At 36.4% G+C, this 16,155-nt stretch overlaps 1 protein-coding gene across 1 annotated transcript; it reads left to right on the top strand.

Annotated features, from left to right (window-relative positions):
• Nucleotides 1–1,046: 1,046 nt before the first annotated feature.
• Nucleotides 1,047–2,843, top strand: NAC036 (NAC domain containing protein 36). The gene is made up of 3 exons (XM_020359119.3): nucleotides 1,047–1,362; nucleotides 1,455–1,723; nucleotides 2,122–2,843. The coding sequence occupies exons 1-3, from the start codon at nucleotides 1,182–1,184 to the stop codon at nucleotides 2,569–2,571; spliced, it is 900 nt and encodes a 299-aa protein (XP_020214708.1). The 5' UTR covers nucleotides 1,047–1,181; the 3' UTR covers nucleotides 2,572–2,843.
• The last annotated feature ends 13,312 nt before the right edge of the window (nucleotides 2,844–16,155 follow it).

Below are 16,155 nucleotides of genomic sequence, written 5' to 3'. Positions count from 1 at the left end.
CAATAAGAAATACCACATTTAAAGTATTATCCATTTTGATATTCGTTGGACTGTTACAGTTCTATTCTTTAAAAGATATTTTATAAAATAAAGAGAGAAAATATTTATAAATTATTTTTAATCTCAATTATAAAGTAATGTGAGACTTTTAAGTTTATCGGAACAAATAATACTAAAGGAAGATAATTGTACGAAAATATTTATTCACTAAAAGGCTTCATTAAATTATGGCTGCAGTATTGTTTGATTAGGAATTCATTCAAGATCAAAATAAGAGTACGTATATTCAGATGAGTGAAACTTTGAAGAGGTTGGAGTTGAGTTTGCTCATTGTGTTCTTTTCCTTAGTTTGGAAGTTGTTGGCATGCTGCTACGTTATTTGGTGTGGAGTTGAAAAATAAACACGTAGAAAATGAATTTCTTTTGTACTAAAGTCATCTTACAAATAATACAAATGTTTCTTGGCTACAACTTACTTAGTACAGACAACAAAATTAATAACCATAATGTGTGGGATCAAATCTCGCTTCTGAGTTCTTAGGGGAATGGAAACTTCATCTCAATCTTGGGAACTCCCCTTAAAAGCCTGACATTAATAAAAACAATTTTATGGTAAGGTAATTTTAATTTGTATGGTGTTATTTTGAGAGGCTGATATTGAAATTGAAGAACAGGAAGAATGGAGGAATTTCCGGGTAAAAGTCCAAAATGGTAAGAAAAATAGGTCAAGGAATATAACATTAAGATGTACATGTGACATGTCCCACCCAGTGTTGTCCCTATGCCACACAGTTTAGTCTCGGCGGACTTTTGTCAAGCCGCGTGGGTCCAACCTCTCATGGTCCTACTTCACAAATCTCATAATAATAAGTAGAGTCGTAATTACAAGTCCATTTTCTTTCAAGATTTTTTGCAGAGACTTTTGTGCCCCTTTGCCTCCACGACCAAGTCATAACCCAATTAATAAAAATTAAAGGCATAATTAGCACAGTAAAGGCACGAATTTCGAAACCTGCCATTCCTTATAAATACCCTCTCCCTTCACATATAGCAACCAACTTTGTGTTTCCTCAGCAGAGAAGAGAAAAATTAAAACATCGCTTAAAAGTGGGTAAAGTGCGGTAGCTAGCACTATTGAGCTAAACACTAACTAGTCATAACCAAGCAAGCATATTGATGATATGGCATCCATGGAAGACATGAACATGAGTGGGGAAGTTACACTTCCAGGGTTCCGATTCCACCCCACAGAAGAAGAACTCCTCGATTTCTATCTTAAGAACATGGTCGTTGGCAAGAAACTTCGTTATGATGTCATTGGTTTTCTCAACATCTATCATCATGATCCATGGGACTTGCCTGGTAATCATATTATCTCTGTCTCACTTATATAATTGGTACCACATGTTATATATGTTGATAGATATTTAACAATGTTATATATATATATATAGGTTTGGCAAAGGTTGGGGAAAGAGAATGGTACTTCTTTGTGCCAAGGGACAAAAAGCATGGGAGCGGGGGAAGGCCTAACCGCACCACTGAAAAAGGGTTCTGGAAAGCAACCGGTTCAGACCGGAAAATAGTTACCTTGTCTGATCCGAAACGCATCATCGGTTTAAGGAAGACCCTGGTTTTCTACGAGGGAAGAGCTCCTAAGGGATGCAAGACCGATTGGGTCATGAATGAGTACCGTTTACCTGACAATTGCAAATTACCTAAGGTAGATACATACTATTTTTATTTATCTCTTTTTTTAGGCACCTATCGTATGCAATATTTTAGATTCCTTTCCTTTGCCCATTAATTAATTTCTTATTCAAATTATACAAGTATTATTTCCTTTATTTATTGCTTTATTTCTTTAGTCATCAAAATCAAATTAAAAAAAGAAGTAAAAAAACAAAGAAGGGAAATTTCCATGAAGTTAGAGCGACAGTGATAGCTACTTTGTGTACGGCAAGGATGGGAATCCATGTAGTGTGGTCCCTTTTCGTCTTTTATGAACCCCTTTCATTCACAAGAAAGTACACATTACATTATAAATTAATGTAGCTACAACTAGAACTAATTACTAATATATGTTTAGAGAAACATTAAGAATTGTGGTATTTGGAACAGGAAATCGTGTTGTGCAAGATATATCGAAAGGCAACTTCTTTGAAGGTGCTGGAGCAAAGGGCAGCCCTAGAGGAAGAGAGAGAGATGAAGCAAATGGTTGGTTCCCCTGCGTCCCCTCCTTCCTCCACGGACACCATGTCCTTCAGCAGTCCTCAAGAAGAGCAAAACGTGCCCCTAATTCCTTTGTTGCAACATGTTCTTAAGAAAGAATCTGAAATTGAAGAAATGGTGTCACTGCCAAAACAAGAAAAAACTACAACCAACCAATTGGGCTTAAAAGACAACAAAGGCCCATGTGGAACTTCCGTACAATTGCCCTTCGGGAAGGACAAGCTCCCGGACCTGCAGCTACCCATGCTCACGGACTGGACCCAAGACACATTTTGGGCCCAATTGAATAGCCCATGGCTACAAAACTTTACTCCAACCAACATCTTAAACTTCTACTGACTCCACGCAACGCAATGCATTGTTACTCAACTGCAACTTAATTACTTATTATAGCCTATTTGTTTTGGAATGTATATGCACTGAATTAATTAATTATTAATAATGTGTTTTTATATTAGGTGAATTAACTAGACAGATTTTCGTGCACATATCGTGTTTTGCTCAAATTCTGCCTAGCTACAACTTGTTATCAACCCAATTCCCCCCTCCCTTCATCATGTTATTTCATTACTCTGTCAATGAATGTTCAACAAGTAAATTTCATCAGCAAATTTCAATTGCTATTCACTTTTTGTTTTTGGAGATTTGTTTTAATGACCATTCCATACTCACATAATTCACAATTCCCTCTAGTTCATAATTCATAACATTAAGGAAGAAACTATTATTTTGATAGCTGAAAGTGTATTGTAGTATTACGTTGATCTCTTTATAATTAAGAAAATTGTAAATAAAGTTTCTTAAATTTTATACGTTTTGTTTCTAAATTTAATTATATTTAATTGTTTATTACTTGGAAAAGACTCGATAGTTCATTTTAAGAGACAACTATATTTAAGAAAGATTTTTCAACAACTAGACCCTCAAAACACCACAATACCATATTGTTGAGCACCGGGGGGTGACCACACATATACACATGTCTCCACATTGGTGAGATATTATCCGCTTTTGATCCAAGCCCTCACAGATTTGCTTTTGGACATCACTCAAAAGGCCTATCAACCAATAAAGATAACTGTGTATATAATTCCATGTCCATCATCATGTTTGAACGATTGTTTGTATCCCAACACATATCTATAATAATATATAAAGAGGATACTACTTTCAATAACTACTTTTGGTTTCCATTTTTACATGAACCATTTTATCCTTTATTTATTTTTCAATAACTACATTTTTTTATGAGTAACTTCTCATTCTTTTTCATAATTTTTTTTAATATAATGCAGACACAGAGTGCCTTTTTCCTGCTAGTCTTCATAATGGAATATTAATCTTTTAAAATAACACATTTTCTCTAATGTTAAGTCAATCAATACAACACAATTATATGCATCAAGCATTCACAACATAACTTTATTCAACAATATACAACTTAACATCATACAACTCTCATACTAATCAACTTATAACTTAAGCAACTTAAACATAATTATACATCATCCTAGACCAATGCATAATGAACTATAATCATATCACAACATAAATCATGTGAGTAATTCAATCCACTTAAAATATGTTAGTCAAATAAACAACAAATTTTCATTGAGTAACTCATGCTCGTCATCATTCTCTCAATGCTCGATGTTGTTGAGACAAAGAGCCTTTGATTAGCCCATGCCTAACATCAATTCACTTGTGTTTGACGTGGATGAGATAGTGAACCCTTGTGTCAATTAAGTCTGGTGTAACTAGACCTACACTTGACTTCATCTAGGCAAAAAGCCTCTACCTTATCCATGCCTGATGCCACAAAACATGCATTTGGTGTCGTCCAGGCAAAAAACTATTAACTTGATCATACTCGATGCCACTTATCTTGAGCCTAGCGTCACTAAGTTAGAAATCTCCATGGACAATCATGCTCGACGCCCCTCAATCAACGTCTAATGTATTCAAGTCAAAGAGTTATCTTTTAACTTACACTTAGCGATACCAATATTGCGCTCGATTTTAGTGAAGTCGAAAGCTTCTAACCTGCATCATGCTTTATACTATGAAGTTGTGCTTGACATGATGGTGATTTCTGCACTTGACAAAATCACCATTTGATACTAAAACCTTAAAATCTCACAATCAATCCAACATGCAACTCAACAAATAACATATAATCAAGTAGAACAACTTAATCACCATTTTGAACAACATGCAACAAGAAACAACAAAAATTTCTAACTTTCAAAACCCAAAAACAAGAAGCCACTTCTCAAATTAACAACCCAATATATTTCTTGATGGATTCAAACAAAGATCAATACATATAACAAAACAATTAACAACCTATAAGATTTCCTTACCTCAATTTCTAGAAGAGAAAAAAAAAGGGAAAGATAAATTGACTATAACAAATAATAAAGAATAAATTGTTCCAATGATTGTGTATTTTTCATATTGAAACAAAATTAAGGACTAAAATTTTATTTGGTTACATTTATGGGAAGAAAAAGAAAACTTATTTGATAAAGGTTTCTTTTAAGTAAAAAAATACTATGTAACTTATTAATTTCTCCAAAAGGTTTTGTGAATAAATCATTTTATTATCCGTAAACTCGTCTATGCAAAGAAGGTTTTATCATCCACAAAACAGAGGTGAGAGAGTTTATAACTATCTTTGGATAACTGAATCAGTTTCATAACTGCATATATAACTTTTTAATGAAGGATCACCAATAGCTGCATCTGCGAGGAGGACATGCATTTCACAATAACATGAAAGTCTCATCAATGAATTTTCATTTAAGCCTATAATTGTCTCTTTTAAAATCATTTTAAATGGTCAAAAATCCCATTTTGTCTCTCATGGAATGAATAGCTTGGACAATAGTAATAAATAATGAATTACATATAATACCAATATGTTGTATAATTAAATATTTAATAAACATATAAGATAAAAATATATAGCAAGTTACTAGATTGTGACTGCAATAGCCTTTATTTGCTTTTCAATTTAAGGGAATTTGGTACCCACAAGATATGATGGGATTGAAGCAATTGATTGGCGTAGACTTCTTCAAAGAGCATAAATTTCAATGCGAAAATGACTTTTATGTGTTACTGAATAAAATGACACCTTAATGGTACGTAGAAAAGGATATAAATTTTATTGATTAAAAAGTCATGGTGATTGAATATAAAATTAATGATATTAAGAAAATTTATATTCCTCCTATTATTAACGTCATACTATATTATATTATATTATATTATATTATATAACATGAGTAGACAAAAATAAGAATGACAATAAAATGAACTAGATATAATACCTCTTGTCAAGTTGACTCGAAATTAGTTTCGTACTTGCATAAGTATTCAAATGTCCACAAAATTTATAAATATTTCCAAATTTTTAATTAAATATATTTTAAAAAAAATTATAGAAAATAAATAAAATTAAAAATTAATTATATATGTTTGCTCAAAATAAATTAAGTAAGTTACTTCATACATAATTAAATGAATAATTTTAAATTACATGTATTTACAAGCACAATTACATTACTACATGGGAGAAGAGAAAAAAAATGTTTATTTTATCCAAAAGTATTGGCATTTTTTTTGGTACAACAAACATATTTTTTCTTCATTATACAAATTTAGTTTTTATTTTTTCGTCCATAAACAAAGTTTACATAATATTTCTAAATTGACAACAAAAGGCTATACAAGTTTGTTTAAATGAGTAGAATTATTATTAAGAACAATTTCTTTTTATAGTTTTTAATGCAATTGCATAAATAAAATTCAAATTTGAAATTTTTTAAACAGAAATTCAAACTTAATAATAGTGATTAAGTTGAAACAAAAAGTTGATTCATGCATTTTCGATAGTACCTATTAAACTATCCATTTTAAATTTCTAACGATTTGATACATATCAATGAGTGTAGGTTTTGATTTATGTTTTGTTTTACCATCGCATGTTAAACAATCTTTTACAAATTACAACTATAATCAAAGTTTTATTGATAAAAAAATCTTTTCTTCTTTTTCTCGAAAATAAATAATAAAAATACTTTTGAAATAATTTTTCAAAACAAATAATAAAAACACAACTAAATATTTTTCGTAATGTTAAGGTGCAAAACAGTATAAACATAACGTTATGGTTGAACTAACCAATTATGTCAACTTCAATAATAAAATTAATATTTTTTTTCGTAATGTTGATGTGCAAATTAATTAATGGTGTTAATTTCAAAGATTAAATTGATATTTTTCTCCTTCTTAAACATAAATTGGGTTTGTTTTGTGCAAAACACTAGTAATAATTGTAACATAATGAAAAACATTAGTTGTAATTGTATTGGAAGGATTTACAAAATCAATTTCGTTTACAATTACATCCATTACTCTGAAGCACAGTGTAATTTTCCTTTGTTTTCTATTATGCCTTATGCTGTTTACATATTACAGTTATTTTTGGTGATTGATTATTGTCAAAGTCTGGCCTCATAGTATTTTGGTTTCACACGTATTTTGATTCACATATACGGAGTTTCTGGAAAAAATTCGACCAAAAACTTGGTTTAATTTTGGTATTCTACCTAAAGAGAAAAATTAGGCAATTTGCCATTCTGGCTCATTAAACTTTATGATTATTTGTAATTATGAATTCTGATCGAATAACAGTTTTTAAAATCTTTAATTTTCTGTAATTTATTCAACATTTTTTTAATATAATTTTCTGAGAATTTTCAAAATAATAAAAAATAGTATTTAAAAACAATCCGAAAATGCTATTGATTTTGAGGATGGGCCTATGGTATGTTAGCGTCATGAATTGTATCATTATAAAAAATTTCAACCATGAAGTATAAAAATAATAACATTATTATTTACGATTTCTTGTCACTTTTAGTGTCCAGCTAATTGTAACATTTGCAAAATTTCAAACTTGTGTATGCAGATCGTTGAATTGAAGATTGGCCTCATAAAAGGAAGCACGACTTGGTCGCTTCATTCAAGATCAAAATATTGAATTGTTCTAAGTAAGGTTTCTATTTCCAGTTTGTTTGATCGAAAGAAAAGGAAAATAAATGAAAAAAAAAAGTAAAGATAACAAAAGTTAAAATGTATCTTTATTTTTATTTTCTCTTCAATATAAAAAAAATGGAAAAGGAGAAAAGTGATTTTATAGTTTTAAACTAGGCATGGCAATCTAACCCGCTCCGGTGGGTACCCGCCCGAACCCGCCTCGATCTGGATGGGAAAAACCCGTATTTATCGGGTTCGCGTTTGGGTTCGTGTTTTCCCCGATTGATAAAATCGGGGAAGGAGGCGGGGGCAGGGATGTTAATACCCACCCTGCCCCCGCCCCGCTTAATAATATAATTAAAAAATTATTTGTATATATATATGAACCAAAATTATAAATATTTATATGTAAAAATTTATATTTTACTTTTCTTTTATTTTTTTAAATTGTTCATATTTATTTAAAAGAAAAAAAGAAGAAAAAAATAGGAGCGGGGGCGGGGAAACCTGAATCCCGCACCTCACTAGGAGCGGGGATGGGGACCCAGATTTTATCTTCGACAGATATCGAGAGCGGGGCGGGACGATTTAAATTTGCAGGGGCAGGGACAGAGAACGTAAAACCCACCCCACCCCGCCCCATTGCCCTGCATATTTTAAACTATATAAGTTAGATGGCTTCAATATTCTATATCCTCTAATAATTAGTTATGATGATGTAACAAAATATTTATCTTTTAATTGTAAATTAAATAACATTGCCCTTTCATTTTCTTTCTCTTCTTAAATTTGGAAATTTCTTTTTCTCTTTCTTCACGTCTCCTTTATTAAAAATTTAACTTTCTTTTTTGAATTAAATAGAGATATTGTACCCAAATAAAATAAATAAAAAATACATTTTAGGAATTTTTTTTAGTAAAATCTTTTCTGTAAAGTGTGGTTGATTAATTAATATACAAATACCAACATCTGATTTTTATAATCAAAATTTGGTACTAATATAAATGCATGAAAATTAATGTTAAATGTCAACACTTAAATATTAGACAACTTAACTTAAAAAGATACGATAAAATTATTAGATATTATAATTATGTTTATTATTATTTCTGTCGACATTATAACTACTATTATTGTCATTATTATTATTATTAAAATTAATTAAAAAAGTATTGGTAATAATTTACATGATTATATTTTCAAAATTTAAACTAAATACAACTATTTAGAGTGAATTTTATAATTATTTCAAATAACTTATCACTTATTTTACTAATTTCTAAACTTGTTGAACTAAAATAAAAATGTTTAATTAATAACCAAGTTTATCCTAATAGCATATAAAGTTTTTTAAAAACCTGGAGAAGTATTTTAATTTATGGTTTATTATATATTTTTCATTTTACTCTCATTATTTCAATAAAATTCGTTATTTACTATCTCTCCTTTAATAAATTGATATATAAAAGCATGTCTTTTATGTAATTTTATATGCATTGTCTAGTTTAGTAATTAGTTTACTGATTAATTTTATTAAATACTTCTGATTCTATTAGTTTTTTTTTTTTTTTGCTCCGATGATATCTCTCGACAAAGACTTTTTTGTGTTTGGAACCGAATGTTTAACAACATATCTAAGAAACTAAACTATCAACAAACTGTATTAATCTTTTTGGGTCTTGAAAAATTAATTTAGAAAAGTCCAGCTTAAAAATGACAATATTCGGTGGTAATTAAAGCTAGGACGAGGCTAATGTGAAAAGGGCGAAACAGATGGTGGAATTGGAGGGAGGTTTGTCCTTTTTATGAGACTCATTAGCTGAAATGGACAAAATGGCTGCTGCAATGTGGAGTAACAAATTTGATGCTGTTAGCAGGTTTTGTGAAATTGATCATTAAGTCAATTGAGACTGATGCTTTCATTTGGCTCTACTCCAATGTCATCAAGAAATCAGTTCCTTTTGTAAAAGGGAATAACACTGCGTAAATTATACTGCAATTTGACAAATTTAATTGACACCTATGTTTTTAGTCAAGCAAGAAACTGCATAATTAGAATTCAAATTCTGCTTAGCAACGTTGCTTCCTGGCTTGCACTGCTGTTGAACAAATCAACCATAACTTTTTTTTTTCCCAATAAAAAGATATAACTCATTTGTATCATGTTGGTTCTATAAGAATAAAGTAGTATTTTGAAACATGACTCTATATCTAAATTAGGAGTCAAATCTAATCTTTGATTAAAGATTAAGTGGCTAACAATGTAAATCAATGACATTTGATAAACACAGTTGGTTGAAGTCGATTTCTTTTTTATTATGATATTGATATGAGTATTATCTAGTTTTATTAGAAACTAATTTCTCTTAAGATTTTGATTGTATTAAGGCTGTCTCTTATAACGTTATTTTTTTATTATCATTCGTAGCGAGGAGATTAATCACGGTAGTGGATACTTAGAACGAAAAATAAAAAAATTAAGACTTGAATTTGAGATCTTGACCAACTAACTGTAATACCGATAAGAAAAAAATTGTTTAATCAAACTTAGATAAAAGAATAAAAATAATCTTTGGGATTTTTCTCTGTGTCACTATTGTGAGGTCCAGCAGTAGAAGCCCAATCGCCTATTTTGTTTGAGTCTTTGTTAGTATGTTGTTTGTTTTTTATTTTTTGATTGTGACTTGTGAGAGTCATTTTCTTGCCCCGCTGTGCTATAGTTTTGGGCTATTTGAGAAGTTAAAAATCATATATTGGGCCTAGAATAAGGTTGTCTTATTCTTTGGATTGGATCCAGCTAAGGTTAAAAAAATGGAATTTCCTTTCCTCTTTTACAAAATGGAGTCGAACACGAACGAGTTCATATTTCCTTTTAGTAATGAGATATCGATGATTACCATTTTTTTTTTAATAAAATAATGATATGTAGAACCGTAGAAGATAAATTGTCTTTTGTAAGAACTGAATGCAAACAGAAAAAAGTGATCACCTTACAGCTCAGTTCATTAAGTAGTGGTCTTGAAATTTTTATTTTTATTTTCAAATGTAATTTTTAAAAACAAAAATATATTTGACTAAAATGATTCTTATTTTAATTTCAAAACATTTTCATGTTAGTAACAAAAGTTGATCTAATTAATATGGAATAAACTTATATTTAAAAAAAATATGAGTTCAATTCTCACCGTCAATATGAAAATCTTGTTAGGAGATAATTTGTAATTGTAAATAGATTTTAAAGCACTCCTAAGGTTTTGAAACTCATCCCGACTGTAATGAACTTTTAGGATACAACTCACTTAAATTTTTAGCTAACATAAAAAAAATACTTTCATATATATATATATATATATATATATATATATTCAGAACCAAAAAAAACTGTCATCCTCCTGATATTATCATTATTACTATATCTAATAATAATGTTATTATCATTATCGACACATCATTAATATTGCTATTATCACTTCTGCTATCACACTACGATCAATATCAACATCACTAGTATTCAAATACATTCTTAAACTATTTTTAATAATATAAAAACATTCAATTTAAATTCATTTTGAAACTAAAACTTAACAATAATTTTTTCAAACGTACGACTTAAATCCATTCAAACGGGCTCCTGGTGTGTATATATCCGTTGATCGTGATGCAAATCTAATTCATGATCATCCTTCCTCTTATGTTTTTGCTCTAGAATGTGATTCATGTCCATTCAACGTAAATAGAAAGTGTTTCCAAATCCAACATTAATCACGTTTTCTTAAATAATATTATAATTTATTTATTATCAATGCCTTTAATTTTGTTTTTCCCATAATTATCTTCAGAAACAATAGGTTTTTTTATTAATAGAAAACATTACAACAATGATAATAAAAATGCAACTTAAGTCATATCACATATGGATCAACCTACATTTCTAACCACTAAAAAGACCAAACTTGAGATATGATGAAACACTAAATATGAATATTTTTTTCGATAAAAGTTAATATTTTTGTTCTTACCGGAATTTGTCGGAGGGACGATCTTCCAAGTAAGATTGGTGAGCCTCTTTCACTGGTACACTGATGCTCCAAGATGGGGGTGGTACCTGCAAAAGAGACTCCGATGCTAAAGTTAGGGTTTGTATGAGTAATAGTCTCGTATAAGTAATGCATGTACCTTGGAGTGAATTAGGGTTGCCTTGGGCTCTGGGCCTGTGACAAGATATGATAGCGGATTTCGTCTGGGGCGAGATCTTCGGTAATCAGTGATTAGATAATGGATCTCGTATGGGCGAGATTCTCGGGAATCAGTTGTGATTCACTTGAATGCCGAACTGACGTCGTATGACGCGTGCCCGAGATCATCTGGCACTGTGATGCCGAGCTGACGTCGTATGACGCGTGCCCGAGATCATCTGGTACTGTGATGCCGAGCTTAGAGCTCGGCTTCGCGGTACGGTCAATACACTAGCCCCCGAGCTCCGAAGACCGTAGGTCGAGGAGTTAAGACCGAGCTCGCCAGGGGGAAGTGACCCTTCGCGTATGTCCGCCTGTCAAGATGCCACGCGTGCAAAAGTCGTTTCGTATTTCAAAACGCGCTTAATGGTCATGACGGTTATGCAATGATGGCTTCCTCTGTCATAAGGGGTCTCATTTAATGCGTGGTCAGGCGTGTCCCTTGGGTGACACGTGTCGTGACCGTTTTGAAATTCTGGGAGAGAGTTTTTTCTTTTCTTTCACCTGCGCCTCTTGGCCTTTTTCACTTTGCTCTTTTCCATTCTTGTGGCTTCTTGTGCACACCGTTGCTCTCGCTTTTCTGCTTGTCTTCTCTCTCCGTCTTCTCCGTTTCCGTCGCCATTTCTGGTAACCCCTTCGTTGTTAGGGTTAATTTCTGAGGGAGAGTACCAGGTGTTTCCTTTCTACAGTCTTCTTTTTCCTTCTTCCCCGACCTTCTTCGAGTCTTTCTCGTCTTTTCCATGGCTGGGGGAAGTGGTGCCGGTCATTCTGCACCTTCTCGGGGCAAGGCGCGTGGTAAGGCGGTGGCTACCGGGAAGGCCGCCGCCGAAAAGAGGGCGGACCCGCCTCCGTCTGAGGACCTGGAGCTAGGCATTCCTGGGTACGCCTGGGTTAAGCGTGAGATGGCTAAGGTCGGGAGTGTGTTCAAATCGATTTTAGAGGTCAACGCGGTTTGGAGAACACACAGAATTTGTGACCCCTCTATTTCTCGGAAGATTCGGTTGGAGCCTTGTCCGGCTGGTGAGGGCGTGTACATGGGGAGCCCTACCGACCCTCCTCATTTCTACGTTTACCAGTGTTTTTTCAGGGACTTGGGTGTCCGTCTTCCTTTTACTCAGTTTGAGTGTGATTTTCTGAATTACGTCAACATGGCTCCTAACCAGCTGCATCCCAACAGTTGGGGTTTCTTAAGGGCGTTTCAAGTCTTGTGTGTGGTTCTAGGGATAGAGGTGTCCCTTCGGGTCTTTCTCCATTTTTATCAGTTGAAGGCGGGTGCTCCGCCTTATGGCGTTCTTTCCTTGAACGGGGGTAGAGATGGGGGCTTATTCACCTTGTATTCCCAATCTTACAAGAATTACAGGCAGGGATTCTTCTGGGTTGCCCTTGTCGGCGTCGACCCTCTGGAGGATGAGGTGCTCCACTTCGGCGGTTTGCCAAGATTTCCTTTTTATTGGTGCCGCGACCCGTCCGGGTTTCACGGGGTGGACCCTTCGCAGCTGACGGCTCTGGAGGTAGCCGCCATTGAGGGTCTTAAGGCACTTCCCCGGCCGTTGGACTGTAAACTCATCCTGTCGCTCGAGAATTCGGCGCATAGGGAAAGGGGCTTGGAGAGTGAGTGTTTTACATCTTGGTACTTTGTTGAGGTTCGTGAAGTCTTTCTTTGCTGACGTGCCTTATTTTCTGTCTGTAGGCCTTATAGGAAAAGACTTGTGGCTCAAGCTGAAGCCCAGCTTCGACGTGACCGAGCTCGGGGTTTCCGAGCCTCTAGAGGAGGAAGTTTCCCCTCTGAAAGTCAACCAAAAGCGGAAGAGGGGTGGGGGAGAGATCGGGGGGACCTCGGCCCCTCATGAGACAGGGGAGGTTGCTTCCCAGGTTGTAGAAGCTGGGGTGGTGGACCTTGCTGGGAGTCCGCGGTCGGAGGGGGCCAATTGTGTGGCTGCTGAAAAGGTGGCGCCGGCTGTTGAGCCAGTCGTTCAACCCGGCGAGGTGCCGGCTCGGGCTGTTGGGCGAGTTGCCGCGGTGAGTATTTTTCTTTTCTTAGGCTTGTTTCTGTTTTCGTCATTTTTGACTTGAGGTTGTTGTCCATAGGCGGGGGATGTCGCCGGGGAAGTGGTCCGGGGTGCAATACCTGTTGCTCTTGTTGGCGAGGTAGGCCGTTAGTCCTTCTGTGGTATGTGGCGTTCTACCCTTCTGTATACTTTTGTTCTTAGAAGAGTGCTCTTGCTTTTCGCAGGCGAGGAGTGGCACTGGGGTATCTGCGCCTTCTTCTGCCAAGGTTCGTAGGGGGGGATCGAACCCCGGGTTCCCTACCCCTGGTCCGGTCCCCAGGCCGAAGCGGCCGTACCTTGCGTATCGCTATGCGCAAGAGGGCGCGCCCATGCGGCTGGCGCACTTGAGTGCGTCGGAGGAGGTCGACTCTCTATGGAGCGCCGCGGTGACTCCGGAAAAGTTCTTTCCGAGGGGGTCGTTGAGCACGGCCGATCAGGCGATGATCGAGTCGGCCGGGCCAGTGGGAAGTTTTGATGTTGCCCAAATCTTCCTTCAGCGAGGAACGACCATTGTGGATTACTGGAAACACAAGTGGTCGAGGCAGCAGGAGGACATGGCAAAGCTGAAAAACCTTGTTCAGTCTCTGAAGGATGAGAATAAAGTCCTGAAGGGGGAGAAGAGGGTTCTGACTGCTGCTCTCGGTGAAGCGAAGATGCAGGGAACCGAGCTGCAGAAGCTGGTTACCTCGTCCCGGGACGAGATAATGTCTTCTCGGGAGCAGGTTCGCTCTCTAGAAGATGAGGTCGCATTTTTGAAGGGCGAGCTGGTGTCGGTAACCGAGGAGTGTCTCTGCGACGAGGTTATTATTGGCAGCAAAGAGCAGGAGATTGCTGCCTAGAGAGTAGACCTGTCGTCGCTGGAGGCCGCGAAGGCGACATTGCAGAGGAGACTTGAGGAGGTCGAGCGCTCCATCATGGTGGAGCATAAGAAGGGCTTCCTCAAGGCTGCTCGCCAGGCCAGGCTCCTTGCACCAGGATTCGACTTCTTCGGCATGCATGTGGAGAAGGTAGTTCGTTTCGGGAAGCTGGTCCAGGAGGACGACATTGAGGATAGTTCCAGCGATAATGCCTCTGTGTAGGCTAATTTTGTAATCGTAATTTATTTCAGCTTTGAACTCAAGTGTTGAATCCTGGGAATTTTGCTTGTATACATATATATATTTGTTACGTAAAGGTTTACATTTTACTGTAATGAGGCCGAGGTTCGGACTCGACCTTAGATTTTTGTGAAGGTTCAAACTTGACCTTAATAAACCGAGGTTCGGACTCGACCTTAGATTTTCGTGAAAATTCACATCTGACCTTAATAAACCGAGGTTCAGACTTGACCTTAGATTGTCGTGAAGGTTCAAACTTGACCTTAATAAACCGAGGTTCGGACTCGACCTTAGATTTTCGTGAAGGTTCAAACTTGACCTTAATAAACCGAGGTTCAGACTTGACCTTAGATTGTCGTGAAGGTTCAAACTTGACCTTAATAAACCGAGGTTCGCACTCGACCTTAGATTTTCGTGAAGGTTCAAACTTGACCTTAATAAACCGAGGTTCGGACTCGACCTTCATTTGAGGTTAGGCGTAAAATGATGCGAGAAAGATGTAAGTTGAATGGAATGAGTCATTTTATTGATTATGTAAATGTGCCTCGTTAAAAACCCTCTCAGCCAAAACCCATCTTTCTATTTTTTGGGACAAAAGATTGAGGTGGGAAAAGAGTGCACATCTCATTTATACAGAGTTCAACTATAATAAAACTTGAGATGCGTAGCATTCCAAGTTCGCGGTATAGGTTTTCCGCTGAGCTCCTCTAGTCGGTAGGGCCCATTCTCCAGGTCTTCTGTAACTCGGAACGGGCCGCCCCAAGTGGGTGCGAGCTTCCCATCTGTCGTGTCTTTTCGTGCTTCGTCTAGCAACCGCCACACCAAGTCGCCTGCTCGGAAAGATCGAGGTTTTACTCGGGTGTTATATCGGGATGTGCGGAGCTTGCAGGCTTCCTCGTGGATTCGAGCTTCGTCTCTGAGCTCGTCCACTAGATCGAGGTTAGCAGCCAGTTCTTAGGCATTTTGTTCGCCGTTGAAGACTTGGCGTATGTGGGATGCTTCGCCGACTTCTACCGGGATCATTGCGTCGGCTCCGTAGGTCAGCCGGTAGGGCGTCTCTTGCGTGGTTGACTGAGAGGTGCAATGATACGCCCAGAGGATGCTGGGGAGTTCCTCGGGCCACTGCCCTTTGGCGTTTCCCAGTCGCTTTTTAAGCTCCCGGAAGATGATTTTGTTGGCAGCTTCAGCCTGACCACCGTTGGTCTGGGGGTGTTCCACCGAGGTCGCAAGGTGTTTGATCCCGAGTTCGCGGAGGAAGTCCTCGAAATCCTATGCAATGAACTGTCTGCCATTGTCAGTGACGAGGGCGTCAGGAATTCCGAACCTACAAATGATATTTTTCCAGGTGAACTTCCGCATGTTCTCGATGGTGATCTTGGCGAGTGGGCATGCCTCGATCCATTTGGTGAAGTAATCAATCGCTACCAGGAGGAACTTTAGTTAGCCCTTCGCGGGGGGGAATGGCCCGAGGATGTCCATTCCCCACTGGGAGAAAGG

The sequence above is a fragment of the Cajanus cajan genome, chromosome 8 (assembly GCF_000230855.2).
Source record: "Cajanus cajan strain Asha chromosome 8, NIPB_CcT2T_4, whole genome shotgun sequence".
NCBI classification, from domain to species: Eukaryota; Viridiplantae; Streptophyta; class Magnoliopsida; order Fabales; family Fabaceae; genus Cajanus; species Cajanus cajan.
Note: the sequence above shows the minus strand (reverse complement) of the source record. Positions and strands in the feature narration are given on the sequence as shown.